This window comes from Bos mutus, chromosome 12, assembly GCF_027580195.1.
Source record: "Bos mutus isolate GX-2022 chromosome 12, NWIPB_WYAK_1.1, whole genome shotgun sequence".
NCBI classification, from domain to species: Eukaryota; Metazoa; Chordata; class Mammalia; order Artiodactyla; family Bovidae; genus Bos; species Bos mutus.
The window spans coordinates 81,039,063-81,064,946 of NC_091628.1; the positions used below are offsets into that span (position 1 = coordinate 81,039,063).

Sequence of the window (25,884 nt, forward strand, 5' to 3'; positions counted from 1 at the left end):
CTCTCAGCTCCCTATCCTCTGGGAGAGAGATGGTGGAAAGTCTCGAGTGAGAATTTTGCCTCTGGTTTGGTTTTACTTCACTAGGCGCTGCCTGGAAGGGAGGAGGAACTCAGGAGATGGTGTGTTTTTGGACACGGTTGCTCCTTTCCTGTGACATGTTTGCACTGGAAGCCCAGAGGGTGGGTTTAGATTTGCTGTGGAGGTGACACACGAATCTGCCCTCTTAGGCCCTCTGGTCAAGCTCTGTCAGTGACCGTGGTCGAGGACATCCCTGCACTGTTGACTGTCCCTACGATCTGAGACATGGACACTCAGATCAAGTTGTGGCCTCTCCTTGGGACCAGCTAGGCTCCCAGAGTCACCTCAGCCCCCATTCTGAGCAGCCTGATGGCCCTGGCAAGCCTCAGGATGGGGTCTCACAGGGGCCAGTCCTAATTTACAGGCACCAAAGAGCTCCTCTCACTTCAAATAAGGACCCATATCTTCTCCAGAAAGATGAACAGTCTGGTTAAAAAAAAAAAAAAAAAAAAAAATTGGCTGGTAAAGAATAGCACAGCCTAGAACAAAGTTTTATTTAGGTTAACTCTAACAAAAAAAACACCACCACCAAAAAGCAAAACACATTAAAAACTTTATTGTTAAGTACCACGCATGTCTAAATTTGCATCAGTTTGAAACACTTCTGCTGGCTTTGCAGAACACAATAGCTGCAACTTTCTTTAAATCTTAACAGTCGTCTGCTTTAGGTCTTTCCAGGCTCGTCTGCTCCGGCCTCCCCCTCCTCCCCGTGGTGGGGTCAGTCTACTCTGCCCCGACGCTGAAATCGGGTCACCCCTGGGCCAGTGGGAATCTGCTTCTAGAGGGGTTGGCCCTGCAGCTAGGGTGGCCTGTACTCCTCGAGGAAGCCCTCTCTTCTTGTTGTTTTCTCTTTGCCCCATTTTTACGCCCAGCCCGAGTAGCTAACTGGGGATATTCTAAGCAAAATTCACCCCAGTGAAGTTGCATGGAGTCTTCCAGAACTGCAGGCTGGTATCTGATAATTCCCATTTTTTTTTTTTTTTTAATGGAAGTGGGGAGTAGCTGGGACAAATCTCCTGGACTGGAGCTGGGTAGAACGGGCAGAGGGGGGTTTAAGTTCCCTCTCCCTCCCTCGTTGGCGGGCCTGGCCAGCTCTGCAGGTAGGAACTACTCGCTCCAGGGAGTGAGGACCCTGAACAGCCACTGGAGTTTGAAAGCAAATTTGACGGGGGAAAAAAAAAAGCAATGAAAAGAAGTCCATAAATAAAATCTGACAAGTGCTGTCTGAATAACAGCCCCCTTTCTGGCACAAATGATCTGATATAATGTAGGAAGATACGTTACAGTAGAAAGAATATTACAGCAGCAGTGATTTCCCATCTGTAGCGCTATTGCCCTGCTTCCTGAAATCTGCAATTTGAGTGCATTTTAAACACATCAGGAATGAGTGATGATTCTCCAGACCAAGGGAAATACTCCATAAAAAAATAAAGATAGAAAAGGCATGCTATTTTAATGGCAAACTTATTTTGGATACTTAATGGTAACTGATCTTGGAATTAAGGGAGGGAGCAGCAGGAACCCCCTGTGCCCAGGAGGACAGCACAGCGTCCTGGGCTGAGCGGGGGGCGGGGGCAGCGCTTGCCAGTCCCTGTGTCGTCGGCCAGGACCCTCAGTGCTGCAGCAGGAAGTGGGTGGCCACGTTAAGGTCGTTATTGGAAGCTCTCAGGGCTTCCAACGCGTCGCCCCTGGAAAATCCCATCTCCATGAGCCGGGCGACCTGAAAACAGAAACAAAACCAGAAGTCTGATGAGGAGGCTGACCGCATTGCCACCGATCCACCAGCCCCACGATGTTCCTCATGCGAGTTTTAATGCTCCTCGTGAGCTTTTCAGGTTAAAAAAAAATAAATCACCCTTTCATTTCAGTGTGAAAGCTGATGTTTATGAAACAACAATGGACCCGTTTTCAGGTGCTCACTATATATGGTCCACAGACTGTATTTTCTCACTGAATCCTCACTTTCAGGACAAGGAAGGGGGCTCCCGAGGGTCAGTGACCTGCCAGGACGAGCAGAAGGTGGCTGCGCTGTGGGCCCTGGCCTTGGGGGTTGGGGATGGCAGGTCGTACCAGCAGCCCCGGGCACAGGCCTTCAGGGTCAAATCGGATTCCTGAAGAATAACTTATCCTAGCTGCATTTCCCGGGCAGGTGAACAGGTTCTTAACTGGGGATTTATTCCTGATGCTGGTGGACTCTGACGGTACACACTCCTTGGAGCTCCTGGCATGGCTCAGGCAGAGCACGGCCTTGGGGTGCCTGCCCCACAGCCTCTCCCAGGAGGTGCAACGCCCGGAGTCCCCACCAGCAGAAGGGAGGAAGTCCAGGCACAACCTCACGGAGGAGGCAGCTAGAGCCATGGAGGATCGGGAGGAGGAGGAGGAGGCAGCTAGAGCCATGGAGGATCGGGAGGAGGAGGCTTGCATTTTTTTCAAACACAAATCCTGAAGCTGTGAATGCAGAGGTTTCCTGTGTTTTTACATACAGGCGGTCTCCAAGGTTGAAATGGCAGGGTTATTGGTTTATTCCTTGTGACCTGTTTTCCCACATGAAAATGTATTACAAAAACATCTAGGACCCTGGACTAGCCGCAGGGGTCTTTTTATTTTTTTTTAAATTATTTGGAAATAAACTACATTTGCAATAACATATATTGAAAAGTGATACTCTTCCAAATGTTGAGATTTTCAACAAGGTGTAAGTTGACAAGGGACTGGGGACTTAGTCACCACTTCTAACCTCCTTTGGACTGAACACGATGCCCAGGGGGCACACAGGGGTCAGAGCTCTGCCGCCTCTCCTTCCCCTGCGGAGGAGGGTGTGGGCGGGGTGAGTGGGGAGGGTGGGGCGAGTTGGGAAGGAGGTGCAGAGCTGAGTGGGCCAGAACCATTGAGATCCCAGGTTCCTGGGCCCTCAGGGAATCTTCTGTTGTTGTTCAGTCACTAAGCTGTGACCCCATGGGCTGCATGCAGCACATCTGGTTTCTCTGTCCTCCACTCTCTCCTAGAGTTTGCTCAAACTCATGTCCATCGAGTCAGTGATGCCTCCAACCATCTCATCCTCTGCCATCCCCTTCTTTTGCCTTCAATTTTTCCCGGCATTAGGGTCTTTTCCAATGAAGTCAGCTCTTCACATCAGGTGGCCAAAGTATTGGAGCTTCAGCATCAGTCCTTCCAATGAATACTCAGGGTTGATTTCCTTTAGGATTGTCTGGTTGGATTTCCTTGCTGTCCAAGGGACTCTCAAAAGTCTTCTCCAGCACCATAATTCAAAAGCATCAATTCTTCAGCACTCAGCCTTCTTTACGGCCCAACTCTCATATCCGAACAGGAATACTGGAAAAACCATAGCTTTGACTAGATGGACCTTGTCGGCAAAGTGACGTCTCTGCTTTTTAATACAGTCTAGTTTTGTCATAGCTTTCCTTCCAAGGAGCAAGCACCTCTCATGGCTGTAGTCACCGTCAACAGTGATTTTGGACCCAAGAAAATAAAATCTGTCACTGCTTCCACTTTTTCCCCTTCTATTTGCCATGAAATGATGGGGCCGGCTACCATGATCTTAGTTTTTGAATGCTGAGTTTTAAGCCAGCTTTCACACTCTCCTCTTTCACCCTCATCAAGAGGCTCGGGAAGAGGTTAACCCAGATGGGAGGAAACGAGGCACACTTTTCAGAAGCTGGGGCTCCAGCCGGTGTTTTTCAAACTGAGGCTGGGACCCCTCATCAGTGGGTTAAGACCAAGATTAAAAACAAAGCGCATGGTGAGGGTCTTCCCTCCAAGGAAACCTCATTCTGGTTCCCCGCCTCCACACACGCCCCCGAAGGGTCGACCTTGGGGAGAAGGCCAGTGGCCCATTTCCAGCTCAACCTTCGGGCTGAGGCACTGATGGCTGGTGTGGGCAGAGGCAGGGGGCTCTGCTTCCATCTCCCCTCAGGTAGGAACAGCCGTTTCTGGAGTTTCAGGAACACTCCACCACTCACTGGCTGGGACAGAAGGCTCTTCCTCAAGGGAGCCGATCTGAGTCTCACTACTTGTCACCCGTGGGGCTTCCAAGGCCTTGATCTGCTTTTGAAGCCACAGGAAATGCCCCGTTTCCTTCTCTGCGTGAGGCCTCGAGTGTCCTCCTCTCTCGCTCCTGGTCCCTCCGGCTGTGTGGCTCCGTGTCTCCCACCTGGTTAACTCGTCTTTGTCCCAATGGTCTCAGGGCCCCATGGCCTTTCCTGAATCCCCCAGCTGAGGACGAACCCAGAGTGGGTGCCTTGTGGTCCTGCCAACCTCTGTCCTGTGCTCCTCCCGGCTGGGACCGGGCAGGTGGCTCCTCCTTATCCTGATCAGGGCCTGGTGGCCTTTGCCAACCCCGCGTCTCAGGGCCCAGCACTGTCCGGCCTGTCCCTGCCCCCCAGCGCTTGCCTGTTTGTACTGCTGCAGGATATGGTGCTGCTGGCATGGTGTGCCCAGGGCAGAGTGCGCCTTCCTGTGATTCCCAGCCTTGGCACAGTGGGCGTGCACGTGTGTGCGTGCACACATGCCCTGAGTGTGTAATGACAGCATTCTGGGGTGGTGAGTGATGCTGGGCCTGCGATAAATTGAGCGAAATGTGCTCAAGCTAGGCCCCTGGGCTCTGGGTGAGTTTAACCCACTCGTCCAGGTTTAGGACTGGGCGCTGTCAAACTTCTGATCACTGTCTAGTAACCGAAACTGCCCTCAGCTTAAATTCTGTCCTTGACGGTGTTAGTCAGCTCCCTCAAACGGGTATCATCCCCATCTGATTAGCAAATGAACAAGCCACTCAAGGTAAACGCCAAGCAGACAAGATCAGAGGCGAGCCCAGAACTCACCAGAGCCCGCCCCTTTCTACCTAGGAGGCTTAGTCAACAGTCTTTTTGCATTTTCACCAGTTTCAGACTCAGTGTTATTATCTGTCGCGATGTCATCAACATCCCTCTCAAGGGGACGAGAGGCGCACGTGTCTTGGTGGCATCCTGAGTCAACAGGAGCTGTGTGGGGCCTTCAGACCACAAGGCCCTTTTCTTCCACGAGTGTCTGCTCCATCATCTATCTCAGGCTCCTGCCAGACGTGACATGTCCGTTCTCAGGATCCACACTTTTCCCTTTTCCTTGGGGGGCCTTTCACACTGAGTGTCACTCGGGGAGAAGGGCCACAGGACATGTGCTGGACACGTGGTCAACAGGGCGCAGCCACCTCGCTGGTCCAGGCAGGCCTATCGGGCTGTCTCCACTCCTGGATCAACATAACCTTTCACGATGCTTATTCCCGTGACTTCCGGTTAAGGACCACGATCTTTAGTGGAGTGAACGTGGCCCAGTGAGGAGGTGGGCAGCTCCCTCTCTGCCATGTCCCTTACCCGTGGACACACACCACGGGGCCGACGATTTGGCCGATTTCAACGATGGGGAACAAATCGCGTGGCAAACACCACATTCGCTGTCACCTCTAGGACTTAAGGCCTGGCTGCTTCTTCGCACCCAGCGACAGGAACAAATTCATCTGTTCGGCAAATCACGATTCATAACCTGGAGCTGGTGACACGAGAGCCTCGCCTGGCGCTGGCACTGGGCGGGGGCGCTGGCCGCAGCTTCCATCTGCTGGAGTTTCCTGTCCAGCGACTCTGAATCTGGTTTGGAATCAAGGAGATGCTGAGCACAGGTCGCCCCCGACACAGAGCAGAGCATGCGTGGCACTGGGGCCAGAGGGAAAGCGGCTGGGGTCTGGGATGCGCCGGGCTGCGTCCGAGATGGAGAAGTCCTGGTAAGGAGAGACCCGTTCTGGGCACGCCAGGCTGCCTCCGAGGTCGTTCTCTCCCAGACACCATCGACCACATGTGCCATCACTGGTTTTGACAGCCGAGCTGGGTTTTTCGCAGGTCTCCGTGGCTCTGTGCAGGCCGCGCTGGCCGGCCATCACGAGCTGGGTTTTTCGCAGGTCTCCGCGGCTCTGTGCAGGCTGCAGCTGGCTGGCCATCACAGCCCCTTGCCTAAAGCTGGCTCTGGGGTCTTTTGGATTTCTTGGGGGGTGAGGAGACGAGTGTGATTAGAGAATCTGCACTGCTGAATGACCTGGTACTCTGACCAGAGGAGAAAGCTCAGAAAGCAGAAATTGGGTTAGCAGTATTTAAAAACTGAACAACACAAGGAAAGGGCACTTGTGGGTTTCCTTTAGTTTCCCAAACTACAAACACCTACAGAAAAATGAAACGGCAAGCTCGGGGTGGGTATGAGGAAAATATTAGAGGACCAGAAGGAGGATACTGAGGGGTTCCCACAGGGTCCCCATCACCCCATAGTGGACAGTGCCGGCTGGGGCGCCCATGGCCACACAGGAGCCCGGGTGTCCTGCTGCTGCCCATCCTCGGGGGCCGAGGGCTCAGCAGACGGCGCAGCCCCGGGGTGGATGCTGAGAACCATCGTCATGGTCCTGCTTGTTAACCAGCGCCTGACTTGCACAGACCTCGAGGGTTTCGCAACCGTCCGGGTGTGAAGGCCGACTTAGCCTGTGACGCAGGGACTCCCGTGATCGGCGGTGGCGAGAGAAGGCCGAGGCCACACAGGCCTGTGGTCGGGTGAGTGAGACTCGGGCAGGACTCTCTAGAGGCTCACGATTCCTCAAAGTAAAACCACAGGGGAGCCGGCAGCTGTGAGAGAGGCATCCCAGCCCCAGGGGTTGGGAGGCGGGGACCCTGCCAGGTGGCAGAGGGGCTCCACGGAGTCACCGAGTGACCCCAGGCCAGGAACTAGGGTGCCGGGCTCCCAGCTCCCCACCGCTTTGGGGTGAGAGAGACGGGTGTGAAAGGCCTGGGACAGTGGCCGGCAGCTGGCAGGCGCTCAGGAGCATCTCCTCCTGTGATCATCCTGTGCTACCGAGAAGCCACCGGGCCAGGTGTGATCCCTCCCTCGGGGCCTCTGAGGTGACAGAACTGCCCTTGGGTTTTGTTTTCGGCACTCACTTTAACTGCTTCCACTTTGCTAGTTTTATATCCTTTGTTGGTCAAAGAACCGGCGTGTCTTTCATGAGATCAAAGGCAGGCTCGTTTTCAGAGGTGCCACGGCGAGCTCGGAGTGGCTGGAGGGGAGCGGAAGGGCCACCCCCTGAACCCTGAGTCACTGCCATCCAGAGAAAGGCTCAGGTTCTGAGATTCCACCCCAGGTCCACAGCTGAGCACCCGCCCCCCACACACACACCTCCCACCAAGGCTGAGTATGGCCACACTGAACAGCGAAGCAAGTGACACATGTCACCTGTTTCTAGTGGTTGCTGCTGCTGCTGCTGCTGTCACTTCAGTCATGTCCGACTCTGTGCGACCCCACAGACTGCAGCCCACCAGGCGCCCCCTTCCCTGGGATTCTCCAGGCAAGAAGACTGGAGTGGGTTGCCATTTCCTTCTCCAATGCATGAAAGTGAAAAGTGGAGTGCCTCAGTCGTGTCCGATTCTCCACGACCCCATGGACTGTAGCCTACCAGGCTCCTATGTCCATGGGATTTTCCAGGCAAGAGTACTGGAGTGGGTTGCCATTTCCTTCTCTAGTGTTTAAACCTTATAGATAAGCATTGGCCTAACAAAACTAAGATGGTCAGCCCAAGTGAAATTGGACAGAGTTGAGAGCACGTGAGTCAGTGCGGGGCTGGTGGGGCCACGGCGGTCCCGAAAACCCAGGACAGGAACTTCCTAAAACACATCTCCTCCAATGCTCCTTTTCTGTTTCAGAGCCCAGTGAGTCCTTTCTTCCTTCTGCCTGCCCATTGATTGCGGGAAAGTTTCCATCTAAAAATTCTTGCCATGAAATACCAGAGTAGAGTTCCCCTTAGTTTCTGGTCTAAAAACCTGAATGATCCTTGCCTCTAATGTCTTTTGGAAACCGGGTAGAGCTGGGTCAATATCCAGAGAGGACGCTACGATTTTCCTCGTCACTTATTCACAAAAAACTCAGGTGACTCAAATGTAGTGTCTCCGGGGCCTGTTTCTGGTGACTGAAAATGCGACTTCCCAGCATTATGATCAGAGGAATTGGACGGGGAGCAGAAGCGGGCACTGAAATTGCAGCTCAGAGGGAAACGTGAGTGCAGAGGCCCCGCGGTGACCTCCGGCTCCAGCAGCTGCTCCTGGTCAGGGCCCCACGAGGCCAGCCTGGGGGACGGGAGGGGTCCCGTCACCGCCATCCACACGTGTGCTGTAAAGGAGGACACGGTGGAACGTACTTCCCAAGGAGAGACCCCAGCAAGCGAGAAAAGAAACTGAAGAGAGAGGAGATAAACCTGGGCCAGTGTTCCTTTCCTTTCCCTTTTCTTTTTTAAATCTTCTGTGGTTGGGACAATAACCACCTCAAGGTTATTCTTACTCAAGGAAAGGCATCAAAACCCGCCTTAACATTCTTCTTGCAGTTCAACTACGCTCTGACCCGAGTGAAGCAGCACGCTCATTCCAATGACATCTACAGCAATTCCTCTCAGTCTGAAACACTCTTCTGCTTGTTTTGAGTAAGACTGTGGTTTTAACTTCCCTTTAGCTAAGGGTGTCAAAAACAAATGGTTTTGGGGTTCTTACTTCCCAAATTCTGACTCTTGCAAAAAGTCATGCCCACCTGAAAGGTGGTCCCAGCCCTCCCCCCAGGCTGCCCTTGGTGGCTGGCCACGTTCCAGGCCACATGCACACCCTGCCAGGAGGGGTGGCCCCCTCTTGGGCTTGTCAAGGCAAGCTCAGGGCCAGACCCCTGTGGGTTAGAGCTGCCCTTGCCCCCTGTCAGCTGGCCCCCGCACCCCCTCCTTGGAGCTGCTGAACCCCTGTGGTCACACAGCTGGCTGAGTGGCAGGGTTCTCCTCTGTGCCTGCCCAATGCAGGCAGCTCAGCGGCCCCTCATCTTTGCACTTTCCTGTGTGCTTTGGGGTTTGGTCCTGAGAAGACCCTCACTACTGGCTGCGGGGGCTCCTCTGCTTACATCTTTCAGCATTCAGTAGACTCAGATCAGATCAGTCGCTCAGTCGTGTCCGACTCTTTGCGACCCCATGAATTGCAGCACGCCAGGCCTCCCTGTCCATCACCAACTCCCAGAGTTCACTGAGACTCACGTCCATTGAGTCAGCGATGCCATCCAGCCATCTCATCCTCTGTCGTCCCCTTCTCCTCCTGCCCTTAATCCCTCCCAGCGTCAGAGTCTTTTCCAATGAGTCAACTCTTCGCATGAGGTGGCCAAAGTACTGGAGTTTCAGCTTTAGTATCAGCACCCCTCAAATTGGCTGATTATTTGATTGCTTCCCAGTAATTCACTCTAACAAATCATGTGTTCTAACACTAGTATTAGAGATCAGAGATGGAAAGGGCTGACGGAGGACCACCCTCTAACACATTTTTAAGTGAAAACAAGAGTTCTTTTGAAGGAGAAGCCCTCCAACCACACCTTCACATTCAGGCCTCTAATCCCCTCCACCAGGGCATCTGCGGCCTCAGGTTCCATGTTAGGAGAGAACATGGAAGAGAAGGTGCCAGCCCCCGTGCAGTTCACCATCTGCCAGGGAGCCAGATGGCATGGGTGTCTCTAGATCAACACTCAGCTCACTGCGGGTTCAGACACTCAGGGCAGGAGCACTACGTGAGGGGCTGTTTTCATAATGAGCTCTGTGGAGTTTAGCTGGGCTTTTCGGAGGCAGTGGTAAGGATCCCAGAGATGAGGGAAGACTTCCTGAGATTGAGATCCTCTCACACTGGAGATTTGGCTTCTTATTCACTGAGATTGAGTGTCTGTGTGATATCTCTCTCTACCGGGGCCAATGGGTATTTCAGAGGATATGAATGGAATCCACACAACTCCATTCCAGTCTCACCTATTATAAACATGCTAAGTACTACCGTATCTCGTCTGGCAAGAGTCTCATAAGCACTGGGGCTGCACTATGTTCCCCAGGCAGGGATGGAAGAAATTACATATGTGGTTATGATCATAATAAGCCCCTTCCTCCATGTCTAATCCATCCTCCGAGGAAACCCAACAATGTGATTCCTTGTTTAAAATCCTGCTTGGTTTCCTAATGCCTAAAGTCCATATAGTCAAAGCTATGGTTTTTCCAGTACTTGTTTATGGATGTGAGAGTTAGACTATAAAGAAGGCTGAGCGCCGAAGAAGTGATGCTTCCAAATTATGGTGCTGGAGAAGACTCCTGAGAGTCCCGTGGAGAGCAAGGAGATCAAACCAATCAATCCTAGAGAAAATCAACCCTGAATATTCATTGGAAGGACTGATGCTGAAACTGAAGCTCCAATACTTTGGCCACCTATTGCAAAGAACTGACTCACTGGAAAAGACTCTGATGGTGGGCAAGATTGAAGAGAGGAGGAGAAGGGGATGACAGAGCATGAGATGGTTGAATGGCATCACTGACTCAATGGACATGAGTTTGAGCAAGCTCTGGGAGTTGGTGATGGACAGGAAAGCCTGGCGTGCTGCAGTCCATGGGTTGCAAAGAGTTGGACACGACTGAGTGACTGAAGAACAGCCTAGAAGCAGAGGTCCGTGCCCCGCTGAGGGCGTTGGGATGCCTTCCTGTTTATTCCCTACCTGGGGCCCCTGCCCCACCTGTCAAGTCCCACTCCAACTTCACCCACCTGTGCTCCCCAAATCTGATGTGCTTTTCACCAGGCTGCCTCTTTATAGACAGCATTGCCCACCACGCCCCCCACACACACACACACACACACACACACACACACACACACACACACACACACTGGCATTCCTTCAGCAGCATCGGGAGACTTGGATGCAGCTGACCAGAGCTGTCCCTCTGCCAGGGCCCCTGCACCAGGCTCTGCACCAAGCGAGGGCAGGAATCGTTGCCTCACTTATCTCTGTATTTCAAGAACCCAGCCCAGGGTTAGAGCAGGCAGAGCAGACAGCTGATAACTGCTGGCTGACTAGAAGGAAGGAAATAAATGGATGGAAGAGAGGAAGTCAATATTTGTCAAGTCCACGTTTATTTTACTTTCGTTAAGTCCCAGCACTGACTCCATGAGTCTAAATGCCCCGTCTGACTTCATCTGTGCGTCCCATTAAGCATGAAGCCAGGAGTCCCTTTCTAAGCTTGGGGAGGGCTCAAGAGAGGCAAACTTGGGAAGTATGTCCCCCTTTTCATTAGGAAAGAAAAAGATCAATAATGATAAAATTTCATTATTTGTTAATTTTGAGTTTGGGGGTAATATAAAAAATCCTTGATTAAGAAGAAAAAAAAATCTAAAAGCAAGAGAAGTGCGATAATGAATAGATTTATTTTAAGATAGTAGGGTTTGGGGTGACATCTGGAATGCGTGAACTGACAAAGGTGCTGGCTGAAAGACAGTAGGGGTGGGCTGTGAAGGACTGAGAATCCAGAAACTTCACAGCAGAAGTAGAAAAGCTGGCAAATGTTTCTACAGTCCTACGTCAGACTAGTATTAGACTTAATGAGGGATGCACATTCTTTCTCAGACTAGTCTTCGTTTTCATAATAGAGGGACTATATTTCCTATCTTAAATATCTCTCACTGAAATTCCTAAAGTTTTTGTTCACATCAGAAAAAAAATCATTTCCCTTTTTCTTGGTTTAGAAAAATTACTTTTTCTTAATGCATTAAAATCACATGACTCTGATATTTAAATAAAGAAAATTGTTGTCATTGTTCAGCTGCTAAGCTGTGTCTGACTCTTTGTGACACCATGGGCTGCATGCAGCCCACCAGGATACACTGTCCTTCGCTATAAATAAAGAAAATACAGCACATCCAATTGAAAAATTAAGCATAAAAAGGTTTTGTTAAATCCAACTATCTTAATGTTACTAACAAATAATATTTATATAGTGTCTCAATTCAGTTCAGTTCAGTTCAATCACTCAGTCATGTCTGACTCTTTGCGACCCCATGAATCACAGCACGCAAGGCTTCCCTGTCCAACACCAACTCCTGGAGTTTACCCAAACTCATGTCCATTGAGTTGGTGATGCCATCCAACCATCTCATCCTCTGTTGTCCCCTTCTCCTCCTGCCCTCAATCTTTTCCAGCATCAGGGTCTTTTCCAATGAGTCAGTTCTTTGCATCAGCTGGCCAAAGTATTGGAGTTTCAGCTTCAGTATCAGTCTAATGAACACTCAACACTGATCTCCCTTAGGATGGACTGGTTGGATCTCCTTTTAGTCCAAGGGACTCTCGAGAGTCTTCTCCAACACCACAGTTCAAATGCATCAATTCTTCTGTGCTTAGCTTTCTTTACAGTCTAACTCTCATATCCATACATGACTACTGGAAAAACCACAGCCTTGACTAGACGGATTTTGGTGACAAAGTAATGTCTCTGCTTTTTAATATGCTGTCTAGGTTGGTCATAACTTTCCTGCCAGGGAGTAAGCGTCTTTTAATTTCATGGCTGCAATCACCATCTGCAGTGATTTTGGAGCCCCCCCCAAATAAAGTCAACCACTGTTTCCCCATCTATTTCCCATGAAGTGATGGGGCCAGATGCCATGATCTTCTTTTTCTGAATGTTGAGCTTTAAGCCAACTTTTTCACTCTCCTCTTTCATTTTCACCACGAGGCTCTTTAGTTCTTCTTCACTTTCTGCCATAAGGGTGGTGTCATCTGCATATCTGAGGTAATTGATATTTCTCCCGACAATCTTGATTCCAGCTTGTGCTTCTTCCAGCCCAGCGTTTCTCATGATGTACTCTGCATAGAAGTTAAATAAGCAGGGTGACGATATACAGCCTTGACGTACTCCTTTTCCTATTTGGAACCAGTCTGTTGTTCCATGTCCAGTTCTAACTGTTGCTTCCTGACCTGCATACAGGTTTCTCAAGAGACAGGTCAGATGGTTTGGTATTCCCATATCTTTCAGAATTTCCCAAAGTTTGTTGTGATTCACATAGTCAAAGGCTTTGGCATAGTCAATAAAGCAGAAATAGATGTTTTTCTGGAACTCTCTTGCTTTTTCGATGATCCAGCAGATGTTGGCAATTTGATCTCTGGTTCCTCTGCCTTTTCTAAAACCAGCTTGAACATCTGGAAGTTCACGGTTCACATACTGCTGAAGCTTGGTTTGGAGAATTTTGAGCATTACTTTACTAGTGTGTGAGATGAGTGTAATTGTGTGGTAGTCTTTGGCATTGCTTTTCTTTGAGACTGGAATGAAAACTGACCTTTTCCAGTCCTGTGGCCACTGCTGAGTTTTCCAAATTTGCTGACATATTGAGTGCAGTACTTTCACAGCATCATCTTTTAGGATATGAACTAGCTCAACTGGAATTCCATCACCTCCACTAGCTTTGTTCGTAGTGATGCTTCCTAAGGCCCACTTGACTTCACATTCCAAGATGTCTGGCTCTAGGTGAGTGATCACAGCATTGTGATTATCTGGGTTGTGAAGATCTTTTTTATACAGTTCTTCTGTGTATTCTTGCCACCTCTTCTTAGTATCTTCTGCTTCTGTTAGGTCCATACCATTTCTGTCCTTTATGGAGCCCATCTTTGCATGAAATGTTCCCTTGGTATCTCTTATTTTCTTGAAGAGATCTCTAGTCTTTCTCTTTCTATTGTTTTCCTCTATTTCTTTGCAATGATCACTGAGGAAGGCTTTTGTATCTCTCCTTGGTATTCTTTGGAACTCTGCATTCAAATGGGTATATTTTTCCTTTTCTCCTTTGCTTTTGGCTTCTCTTCTTTTCACAGCTATCTGTAAGGCCTCCTCAGACAGCCATTTTGCTTTTTTGCATTTCTTTTTCTTGAGGATGGTCTTGCTCCCTGTCTCCTGTACAATGTCACGAACCTCCATCCATAGTTCATCAGGCACTCTGTCTATCAGATCTAGTGCCTTAAATCTATTTCTCACTTCCACTGTATAATCATAAGGGATTTGATTTAGGTCATACCTGAATGGTCTAGTGATTTTCCCTACTTTCTTCAATTTAAGTCTGAATTTGGCAATAAGGAGTTCATGATCTGAGCCACAGTCAGCTCCTGGTCTTGTTTTTACTGACTGTATAGAGCTTTTCCACCTTTGGCTACAAAGTATACAATCAATCTGATTTTGGTGTTGACCATCTGGTGATGTCCATGTGTAGAGTCATCTCTTGTGTTGTTGGAAGAAGGTGTTTGCTATGACCAGTGTGTTCTCTTGGCAGAACTCTCTTAGCTAGCCTCCAGTTAACCCAGAGATCATATGGAAGGTACACTTGTAAATGTTACTCTAAGTGTCTCGAGACAAGGGCAGCATCTTTCCTCTCTTTTACAGTCTCTCGAGCACCTACCACAAAAACTACTGAGCATCTACATAAATAATGCCGGAGGAGGGGGACTCTGTCTTAACGTGGGACCGTCTTTAAGAGTATTTAAGGATAATCAAGAAAGAAAAGACAAAATTCGGAAAAAAAATCAACGAATAAGGAAGTTTATGTTAAAAACAACCTCTCATGTATTTACATCTTTTCATAACAGAGTCAAGAAGAAGCAAATGGTATTTTAAACTGATAGCAACAACATGTTAACCTCACTCTTGTCATTCTGGGAGGATCAAGGACAATGATTCATTAAAAAAAAACAACAGTGCTAAGACTTCAATTACACACATTCACCTTGTTATCACTTTTTGACACTTTTTTTCCCCCAAATGTCAAAACTAAGAACTATTTACCCTTTAAATACTTTCTATCGTTAACGGCTACTCTTTGAGGGATGTGAGCTGGGTTCTATCAAGGAGACAGTAATATAACAGAACTTTATTTCCCTTCACCTGAATTTGAGAGTACTGGTTTATTTTTCAATCAGTTATCTTAAATATTTCACAAACGCCAAGTTGCTTGGCTTTAGTTTCTAATCATGGAGCTACCATTTTTCAGGTAATTCGTCAATGGAGGCAGAAGAGAACTATGGCTCCTTAATGCATCTCTCAACCCTAACGAGTAGCTCAAAGGATGAGTCTGAGCTGAGAGGGGCTAGGTCAACTTGTCAGGCACATTCAGCTGGTTTCTTTCACTTGTTGTGGCCTCACCCAGAGGGACCCGTGGAGGTTCTGCCCAAGAGCCCCCAAAGCCAGGATATGGACAGTTTTGCCACAGATGCTGAGGGCCTTGGGTCGGACTGGTGTCTGCTGGCTCTGGTACCAGGGGCGGAGGAGGGCATGGTGCGACCTGCTATGAAATGTTGACTTTGGTCTGCTTTCTTGAGAAAAAAGCGATGTTCACAGAATGAAATTTAAAAGGGTTGTTACTGAAATGCTCTAAACTGACTTTTACAGATTTTCAAAAACTTCCCAGTGTGAAGAAATCACAAACATCAAGGAAAATTTCAAGAAGAGCACTAAGAACCTGATCACTCTTCCACCCAGATTCACCAATTATTACTTTGCTGCAGTTGCTTTCTGTCCATATGCACACACACACATGCTCTACACACACACACACTCTCTCTCCCACTTATTTTCCCTGAGCCACCTGAGATGGAGCCGCATATATCCTGCCCCTATTTCCTTGTCTGCTCTAATCTACAATGCAGGCATGCTAAGCCGCTTCAGTGGGCGACTCCTCAGTGTCCAACTCTGTGCGACCCCATGGACTGTAACCCTCCAGGTGCCTCTGTCCCTGGGATTCTCCAGGCATTTCCTTCTCGGGGGATCTGCCCGACCCAGGGAGTGTATCCAAGCCTCTTACATCTCTTGCACTGGCAGGTGGGTTCTCTACCACTAGCAGCACCTGGGAAGCCCACACACAGAACATCATTTCAGAACTGCTGTGCTCGTTCCCATGAGGAGTGAACTGCTGTGCTCGTTCCCACGAGGAGTTGAGATTTGTTTGCAGTTCTTTTTTTCTGTTTTTTTTTTTAGGCAGAGGACATATGTTCACAAGTAACTGAAATTAATTTTCCCCCTTTCTTATATCATTCCCTTAAGTACAGTTGGAACATTTACTCTAGTTGCCTTTTAGTTTTATGGCTGTCCCCAGTGTTGATTTGCTTTTTGAACCTGTAAAACATTTACTTGATTCCTGAAGTTAAAACCATACAGACAGAGAAGCTCCTAGACCTTCCGCTTCCTTCTCTCCCAGCCCTTGCAGTGAACCAGGTTCAGTAGTTGTGTGCATATGAAATGTCATACACTTAAAAATAAGCAATCCCAATGCAATTTTCTTTGAAATTATATCCTCCTCAAAGTCATAAGACCAAGAGAAGCCAATGACAGGGCCCAAATGTCTAAAACAGGTATAGCAGGCAGTTTACCTGGTATCAAGATCTCTATTTATCACTATACACTTGAATTCTTTCAAGTCCTATTCAGCAGAACTGCCGGGGGTGTGAAGCCTAGGTTTAGGGCAAGTGCCGGGTGTTAGGTTACCTGCTCCTCCGGAACCTCCAGAGGGGGGGACGCTGGTTGCTCAGCTTGCCGACCATCCTGATAGTTTACATTTCTTCGCTGACGCAGAGGAGGGAAAAGACGGTCCCAGTTGATCATTCCTCCCTAGAAAGAGATCATCGCACAGAGATCAGACATGAAAGTGAGGAAGCCTCGTAACGCTCGGCAGAGGCTTCTCTGGTGATGCAGTCACAGCTGCAGACTGGAGGTAAGATGTCAGATGGATGTGCTGCACGCAAGCGGAAAGGGCCCTGCAGCCCTTCCATCAACAGGCTGCAATGGGCAGCCTGCAGGAGATGCGCAGAGAAAAACGGAGTGGGTGGGTGCTGCCAAAGGGATTCGTGCCCTCTGGCTGCGGAGGATGGCAGAAGACACAGGCAGTCACTCCTAACCTCAGCACCACGGTGTCCCCGCTGACGCCATCCCAACTCCGCTGGGCTCTGGAGAAGCCGCGAGGAGGCTAACTCGGGGCGCGCAACCAGAGACCTGGCGCTTCCTTCAGCAGCTCTTTAAAATGCTGCTCCTCCCTCTTCTTGTTCTTTTTTAAAATTTAAGTAAATTCCGAGCAAGGTCAGCAGAGAGAGAGAGAGACTGCAGGTGGAGATAAACCCCAGGTTGGGGGACAGGCCTGAGAATGTAAAGGTAAATCCTCCACAGAGGGACAAGCGGTTCAGGCCTGTCCTCCGTGTGGCTTTCTGGATAACTTAACGTTGATGGCGAGGTCACTTCTTGCCTTTTCTATGTCATCAGTGAACAAAAGCCACAATGGGAAGAAAAAAAAGTATGCACCTCATGCTGCTTTTTAAAAATGGATGTTTTTTTACCCATATGCCAACTTTTTAATTGATCAACTTCAATCTGTTTCTAGATGTCTTCTGGTCCTGGAAGATTTAGAGACTAAGAAAACCTAAAATTTTTCCTACTATAAATACTTGTGGATAAAATTTTAAAATATTTCAAAAGCAGAGCTGAACACAAAGTGGAGACAGAGGCCTGAGGGCAACAGAAACAAGCTCTGGAAACCAGCACGGTAAAGAAGCAGGGACAGGTGTGAGGGCGGGCACACTGCTAACTCAGACCCACCTGGGCACTGGCACCTATCTAGGTTCAGGAGTGGAGGCCTCGGGTCTGAAAGAGGCTACTACGACTGTATGCAACAATGTGGTGAAATCGCTCAACATAATACTGAGTAAAACAAACACAAAAGTGTATCTGTATGACTCCCTTTATGTGCTGACTTTTCTGTATGTTATACTTTAATAAAGTATTACAAGAAGAAATAGAAAACTTGACAAGACCTTTAGCCATTAATGTCACTGAAATAATACTTAAGGATAAGTCCATGAAAATTTTAAGGACCCGCTGTCTTATACAAATTGTTCTAGAGAAGAGAAAAGGAAAAGAGCTCTCCATCTAATTTTCTAAGGCTATGTAATGCTGTTTCCAAAACCAGAGAAGGCTATCATAAAACAACCCATTTTTAATTTATGGACAGGTACAATAATCCTAAATAAAATATCAACAAACTCAGTCCAACAATGTTAAAAAAATTACCATCTTATCCAATAAGATATATTAAATTAGGATTTATCTCAGAAATCTTAGAAAATATAGTAATGTAATTCATACATTAACAAATTAAAAGAGAAAAACCAAATGCTCACTCAACAGATATAAAAATAATTTGATAAAACTTGATGAAGAGACAAGAATGCCTATTACCACCTCTTGTATTCAACACAAGTCACTGCATCATGAAGACAGACCAACCAATTGTGAAAGAAAATGCAGCAGGATGGAAGGGAAGAAACAACCAGTCATTCACACAGGATGACCATCTTACCTAGACCATGAGGACTCACAAGACAGAATATAAGACACAAAAATATCAGTAACATCCCTTGCCTGCCATCACTGAGAAAATGTAACTGCAAAAAATTCCTATTTACAAGGAATAATAGAAACTATTTAGGTACTTAGGAGGGCTTCCCTGGTGACTCAGATGCTAAGAGTCTGTCTGCCTGCAACACAAGAGACGTGGGTTTGATCTCTGCGTCGGGAAGATCCCCTGGAGAAGGAAATGGCAACCCACTTCAGTATTCTTGTCTGGGAAATCCCATGGACAGAGGAATCTGGTAGTCCACGGGGTCGCAAAGAGTCAGACACGACTGAGCAACTAATAGCTCTCATACTCACTCATAGGTCCTTATGCATTAAATCTAACAGAAGATCTGCAAGTTTCTATGAAAAATGGTAAGCTTGATTGAAGGGTATCAGTGGAAAGACAGCCCATTCCTGCCCGAGAAGGCTCAAAACTGACATCTTTCCACACTCTGCCAATTCTAGAGTGCAGCAGAGATGGTGGGCTGACTCAATAGCCACACTCTTAAAATAAGATTTCTTTTGGTGACACAGTTACTACAACACATTCTCAGCGTCCCCTGCGTGGACTCAGCTGGGCCAATGGTACGCAAGCAGGAAGGGCACGCGGGACCCCCAGAGGGGGCCTTCAAGGGAGGGACGCAACCCTCCTTCGTGCTTCCTCCTCCTTCCTGGCCCCGTGCTGAGGACAGGGCAGCAGCAAGAGAAGAGGAGACTGGGGGCGGCAGCTGCTCCCGACGGTTCGGGGCTGTCAACGTCTGGTTTGTTTTACACGAGACAGACTCACACCTTGCTTAGGTTTCTGTGATTTCACACTGCTGTCACACGCAGCTAAAGCTGTGCGTGTGCGTGTGTGTTTTGGTGGAATGAGACAGCCTGAAATTAAGGGTCAAAACTAGACCTGAATACTTTCAAGAAGTATAAAGGAGGACTTTTATCTACCAGTTATTAGGACTTACTGTCAGACGACAAGAATAAAGTAGGATGGCCTGAGCACGTGATAGGTGAGCAGTGCAAAGAAACAGGCTGAGAAATCAGAAGTAAACATGGACACTTAGCACATGATGGAGGGCCCTGGGAGTCAGCAGGAAAGACACCATTTAGTGAACAGTACTGGGACAAATGGTAAAAGACATGGAAAAAGACAGAATTAGACCTCACGCCATGTACAAAATAAGCTTATTTTAAAATAAACCCCATAGATTAAAGATTTAAATCTGGAAAGCTAAGCTGTTAATAAACATTTTAGAAGAAATAAGAGATATTCTTTATGTTGCTGGGATGGGAAAGGATTTCTAAAACCAAAATATGAAGCATAAATCACAAAAAAAGGGTCGCTAACAATTACAACAAATACTAATTTTGTGTGATTAAAAACAACAGAGCTAGAAGACAAAGTATAGATTAAGAGAAGACATGTGTAACATATAACTGACAAAATAGTATCCAGAATATGTAAAGAATCAATGAGAAAAAATAAATAACACAACAGAAAAGTGGAGAATGCATATGAAAAAACAATTTACAGAAGAGGAAACCCTGAATCAATAAATAAAAGATGTTCAACCTCACTAGCATGGGAAATACAAATTAAAATGGCACTAAGTCATTTTATAACCGTAAAGTGAAAGTGAAGTCGCTCAATCGTGTCCAACTCTTTGCGACCCCATGGACTGTAGCCCACCAGGCTCCTCTGTCCATGGGATTCTCCAGGCAAGAATACTGGAGTGGGTTGCCATTTCCTTCTGCAGGGGATCTTCCCGACCCAGGGATCAAGCCCAGGTCTCCCGCATTGCAGGCAGGTGCTTTACCCTCTGCGCCACCAGGGAAGCCTAAAGTGAAAGTCGCTCAGTCGGTCTTTGTGACCCCACAGACTATACAGTCCATGGATTCTCCAGGCCAGAACACTGGAGTGGATTGCCTTTCCCTTCTCCAAGGGATCTTCCCCACCCAGGCATCAAACCCAGGTGTCCCACATTGCAGGCAAATTCTTTACCAGCTGAGCCACAAGGGAAGCCCTTATAACCATAAGACTGGCAAAAATAAAATGTCTAACAATACCAAGGATGGGGGTGTTGATGAGAGTTTACATTGGCACAAGCATTTCAGAGAACAATGTGTCAAGATCTAGTAAAACTGAGAATGTTCTATAGTCTGGCAATTTTATCTCCAGGCAGCTGTGAGTGCCTCAAGGGGCATTTAGAAGGATATTCTCTCAAGTACCGATTATAATATTAAGTAAGAAAGCATAAAAAAATTCAACTGTCCCTAAGTAGGGAAATAAACTAGTGAGTGGTTCCATTATATAAAAGACTATTACATGTGCGGCTAGAATAAATGAACTAGATCTAATGGATACATCTCAAAAATACAATGTTGAATGAACAAAGAAAGCTACATAAGAATATGTGTATATAAAACTATTTATATAAATTTAAAAATATCTAGAATAATTCTATGTAACCTATTTTATGGATATATATGTATGTGTGTACACACACACACACACACATGCGGTGATTCTGCCCCCACCCCCCAGGGAATATTTGGGAGTAGATGTCTGGAGGCATTTTCGGTTGTCTTAGGGGGTGGGGAGGAGTCTGGGGAGAGGGGTGGTGGGTGCTGTTGGTTTTTAGGAAGTAGAGGCCACAGCTGCTACTGCTGCTGCTGCTAAGTCGCTTCAGTCGAGTCTGACTCTGTGCGACCCCATAGAAGGCAGCCCACCAGGCTCCCCCATCCCTGGGATTCTCTAGGCAAGAACACTGGAGTGGGGTGCCATTGCCTTCTCCGACAGCTGCTACTAAGCACCCTCTAATGCACAGGACAGACTCCACAACAAAGGACGGCCTGGACCGAAAGGCCCACAGTGTCCTGGCTGGGAAGCCCTGATATACACACAGGTGGTGAAGATACAAATACACGTAGGCAGTGGACACCGTAAAAGGCATCAGACACACAATACACCTGCTTCAGGACAGGACAGTGGGAAGGGGGATGAACCTTTGGGTGAATCTGTAACATTTTATTCTTCAAAGGGAGTGAGAGTGAAAGAATAAGCAAAGCAAAACAAAAAACCAACAACAAAAAACAAAACTAAACCCCAAGCGGTGATAGAAAAAAGTGCTTAAAAAGCAGAAAGTTACAGGAGCTCTAGGTTCTGGGGTGTTTTGACACCGGCCCGCCTTTTCTGTAGGTTCAACGTGAGCCTCTGCAAACAGGAAACACTTCCTTCACTTTGTCTTCTTCAAAAGCAATAACCACATACTCAAAAGAGGAAGGAGGAAACAGCTTGCATTTTGAAGAGCCATTTTATGTTATTAGTTGGTAAGGAGATTTTCAAATGAAGTCAAAGTTCTTCTGAAAACAAGCAAACAACTGATTTTCCAACTGAGAGCAGCAAACGATTGTTCATGTTGTATCATGTGGAAGTTACATGGACTAGAACTCTATCTCTAAAGGTCCTGGCTGGTTTCAGAGGGGACTGCCAGGAAGGCCATGTCTACACCGAGAAGCCGGGTCAGAAGAGTCCCCCAGGGGCCCTGGGGGCACTTGCAGCTTCCACAGGAGACACGAGCAAGGTGCATGGTCTGGTCCTTGCTGCCACGGAGCTCCTGATCTCCCCGGGGAAAGGAAGACATCCAGAAAGAGAAAAGTCAGAACCAGGCAAGGAGGTCCAGGAAGGAAGCCACGAGGCATCAAAGGGCACAGCCAAAGCTCGGGGTGAAACTTCAAAGAGGGTGGGGGCTTTTAGCCGAGTTTTAAAGGTTGAGTGTGGTTTCAACCATGGAGAGGTTAGCCAGGCATTCTGTCAGGCTGTTCAAAGACAGCGGACTGAGAATGCATTTATTCCTACTTCAAAGGCCAAAACAATGTTCTGCAATAATGACGGAGGGACAAAAGAGTAGAGCAGGCTGAGTGACTGAGAGCAGTCTCTAGAGCCAGAATATCGGGTTCAAATCCCAGCTCTGCAATTATCACATGACCTTAGTGAAAGTGGAACTGAAGTCGCTCGGCTGTGTCTGACTCTTGGTGACCCCATGGACTGTAGCTGCCAGGCTCCTCCGTCCATGGGATTTTCCAGGCAAGAGTACTGGAGTGGGGTGCCATTTCCTTTTCCAGGGGATCTTCCCAACCAGGGACTGAACCCGAGTCTCCGGCATTGTAGGCAGATGCCCTACCATCTGAACCACAAGGGAAGTTCACATAACCTGAGGCTTTAGTTAAAAAACAAAACAAAACAAAAACTTCTTTGAACTTCAGTTTTCTCATCTGTAATATGCAAACAATAATTGCACTCACCTCATAAGGATATGAGAAATAATGAGTTTGTATATGTAAAGCATTTAAAACAGAGCCTGAAAAATGTCTAAAAGCATATTATGTATATATTTAGCTATTATTACTGTCTGATACTTGTATGGTTATTTCTCATCTTCCCAGCTCAACTACAAGACCCTGGAGAGCTGCACTGGGGGTGAGATTTGCATCTAAGCCCCCAGGTGGCGGCACGACTCCCAGCTAGGTGCAGCCCGAAGCTGGTTCCCCAGCAAAGGGCAAGATGGAGGTTACAGAGCGGTATAAATGAATGTGATGGTTTAGAACAGTGAAGTCTTTCCAAGAGCATCCTTATTGTATTTTAAAAGGTTGGTCACTGGGGGCTGGGAAAGCATCCTTTATTCTCTGTCTTGGTGATCTGAAAGCCTTTATCAGATGCTAGGTTCTGAACTGTGAAGCAGGTGGGGCCCTCTCCACGGTGGCTGCCTGTGGACAGTGTCAGGAAGATGCTGGGGTGGGTTATGGGTTCATCAGGACATAGGGACAGGACTGCTCAGTGACACTGAGAGGCAGCACCTATACAGGAACCATCCACCCTGCTGTGGCCCATGGCTGTCGAGTGGCCTCGTCGCGGCACACACAGAGGGCTGTACGGATGTGACACATGGGACAGAGGAAGCCCTCACACCTGGCCCGGCAGCTTCGGGCCCTCCCCGCCGCCCTGTGCGCTGAAGGGATCGCTACCTCAGCCCACCTGTGACCGGGACCCAGGGGTTGGGAAGTCCTGCCGCAGACTCTAAGGAAACACTGCACGTTTAACGCAAGCAGCTTACCGTGGTGTTCAGACACAGGGAAGACCAGAGTGCTTCAGGTGGCTCAGTTACAGTAAAATCAGCGAAAGCAGAGTGCCTGCTCAAGCACCGGTAAGAACCTGAGCCATGAAGCTGGAAAGAGAGCTCAGACGATGTCCCCGCCTTCCAGAAACTCCCAGTCTGGTATTCTATCTATTAAATTGCTTTTCCCTCTTCGTCCAGGTTACCCGGAACACCCTCTGCTTGGTCAGTGGTGCCTCCTTCGCTCTACACACCCTCCCGGGACACTGGACCCCCCTGCCCCCATGCCCCTCTGGCTTCTGGAGAATCACACTTTCTTGGTCTTTTGAGCCTCTGGTCACTCCCTGAGTGCCCCTGAGACCTGCTGCCTCTGGTCTGTGTCCTTAACACGCTGGCTGGTGTCCCTAAGGTCCTGTTAGGATCATTCCTCCTCTCTCTCCACGTCTGTCCCCAGGGCTTTAGTTTCCACGTGTCTGGTGGAGACTCCTACCCCGCCCCCCGCCCCCATCCAGGTGCTGCCCCCTGGAGCCACACGGCCAGCTTTCCCGACATGTCCCCTCAGAGGCTCCAGAGACATGTAAGATGGAGCGTGTCCCAAACAAAACTTGTCATCAGTCCCGTATCTCTTCCTGGGTCCCCACTCCTGGGGAATGACACGGATGTCCATCCACAGCACAAGCCAGCTTACCAGCTCTGCGAACTGTTAAGTCCTGAGTCCTTCAGAATCCGTCTGTTTCTCTGAACTCTGACTCCCACTGTCCCATTTTAGATCACCGTCAAGGGTGATTTTCTGAGAGACAAATCTCATCATGCCATCTCTCCACTTAAAAACCCTTCAGTGTTTCCCACTGCCTTTCTATCAGTCTTAAAATACGTTTTTCTTCATTGATAGCAATCACAAACCCACTACTTGCTAACATACTTTTATGAAAAAAAATTTTTTTCTGAAAAAAGATTATTAATTACTGAGAAGAACATCATTATTTTCTATTTTTGGAAATCTCTTTTATGTCTGGCTTAATGGAAGATAGCTGGATTCTCGCATCTCTGTCTGAAGTCAATTCTGCTACAAGCTACTCTGGCTTCTGAAGTATATAAAAATATCTAGCCATATGGAAATATAGAGCTAGAAAAAAAATTAGAGTATATTAACAGCCTTCTCTGTAGATATTCTTTGATACTCATCAAGCTCCTATTGGTTTTAGGATACAGTTCGGGTTTCTCACCAGAGCTTGCCAGCCTCCTGTTGACCACCCCAATGGTTTTCCTCACCACGCTGGCCTCAGTCTAGACACCTGCCCAGGAGGCTTCTCTAATCCCCGGGGTGAGCTAGTCCGGGGTGAGTTGCTCCCTCACACACCTTGCCAAGGACAGCTCTTGGGACGATACACTTCAATCTCTGCTAGGAATTTTCCCAGCAGGTGACGAGATGCCAGGAAGGCTGAGACTGTCCTTCTTGTCTCTGTATTAACAGACCCAGCCTTGCCTGCCACCCGGCATATCCAACTACTTAAGAAATATTCGCTGAATGCATAAGGCAGTGGACAAACATACAGCAAAGCATAATCTGAGTGAAGTTCTAGGGGGTTTTCCTTGGCAAAGACTGAACAGTGAGTTGTAATACAGGGCCCTAAGTGTCGGGATGGCCAGGGTGGGAGGGGCTGAGGCTGGGAGGTCCAGAGAGTGGAGCACATCACACGGCCCATACGACCTTTAGCAGCAGGAGGCGGCAGGACGCACTGTCTCCCTCTAACACGGGAACCAGCAGTTTTCAAAGAACCACGGCTGGGGGGCTGCGGTGGTGCCGGGAAGCTGGAGCTAGGAGCTCCTCACGAGAGGGGTGTTTCTAAAGCGCTGACTGCTGCCCTGTCCGTATCGCAGGCTGCCGCTCACAGTGTAAATACGAGTGGGCTTGGCTTCGTTCCCGTACCTTCTATGTGCAGAGCGCTGCACTGGGGCCAGGTAAAGAGGGCTGTGACACACGGAGAGGTGACTAATTTCCTACGGCCCAGAGAGCGCTTAGCTGAGGTGACAAAACAAAGGCATGGTAGAAACTGAACAGGAGGCACTGGGGATGCGGCACGTAGTGACCAGGGGCGATGTGAGAGGCCTCTTGTTAGATTGAGCACCAGAGGCTGCTGGCATCAGCACTAGCTTCATGGCAAAACCCGGAAACAAACCCCATCAGAGCTGCCACACCCAGAAACTAGCCATACATCTATCCATCACGTAGATGAAAGATGGCAGGACAATCACAGGGCTGAGAACAAGCCCGATCACGTCTTTGGGAAGCAGATCCTGGGTCATGCCCAGGAATACGACCAGGAGAAGCACGTGGGAGATGGAGGTGGACACGGCGTGTGAAGCGCCCCGTCGTCACGTTTGTACAGATGCCAGAAGTGGTCACAACAATGGCGCTCTGCACTGCCGGGCACAAGC

At 48.3% G+C, this 25,884-nt stretch overlaps 1 protein-coding gene across 3 annotated transcripts in view; it reads right to left on the reverse strand.

Moving 5' to 3' along the window:
- Positions 1–611: 611 nt before the first annotated feature.
- The window catches only part of UBAC2 (UBA domain containing 2), a 170,448-nt gene continuing 145,175 nt past the window's right edge, over positions 612–25,884 (reverse strand). For all 3 annotated transcript variants that reach the window (XM_070380789.1, XM_070380788.1, XM_005899251.2), the window contains 2 exons: positions 16,439–16,561; positions 612–1,798 (listed from right to left, as the gene is read on the reverse strand). In XM_070380789.1, the coding sequence (XP_070236890.1) occupies positions 1,691–1,798; positions 16,439–16,561 (231 nt within the window). In that variant the 3' untranslated portion in view covers positions 612–1,690. The remainder of the gene's footprint in view (positions 1,799–16,438; positions 16,562–25,884) is intronic.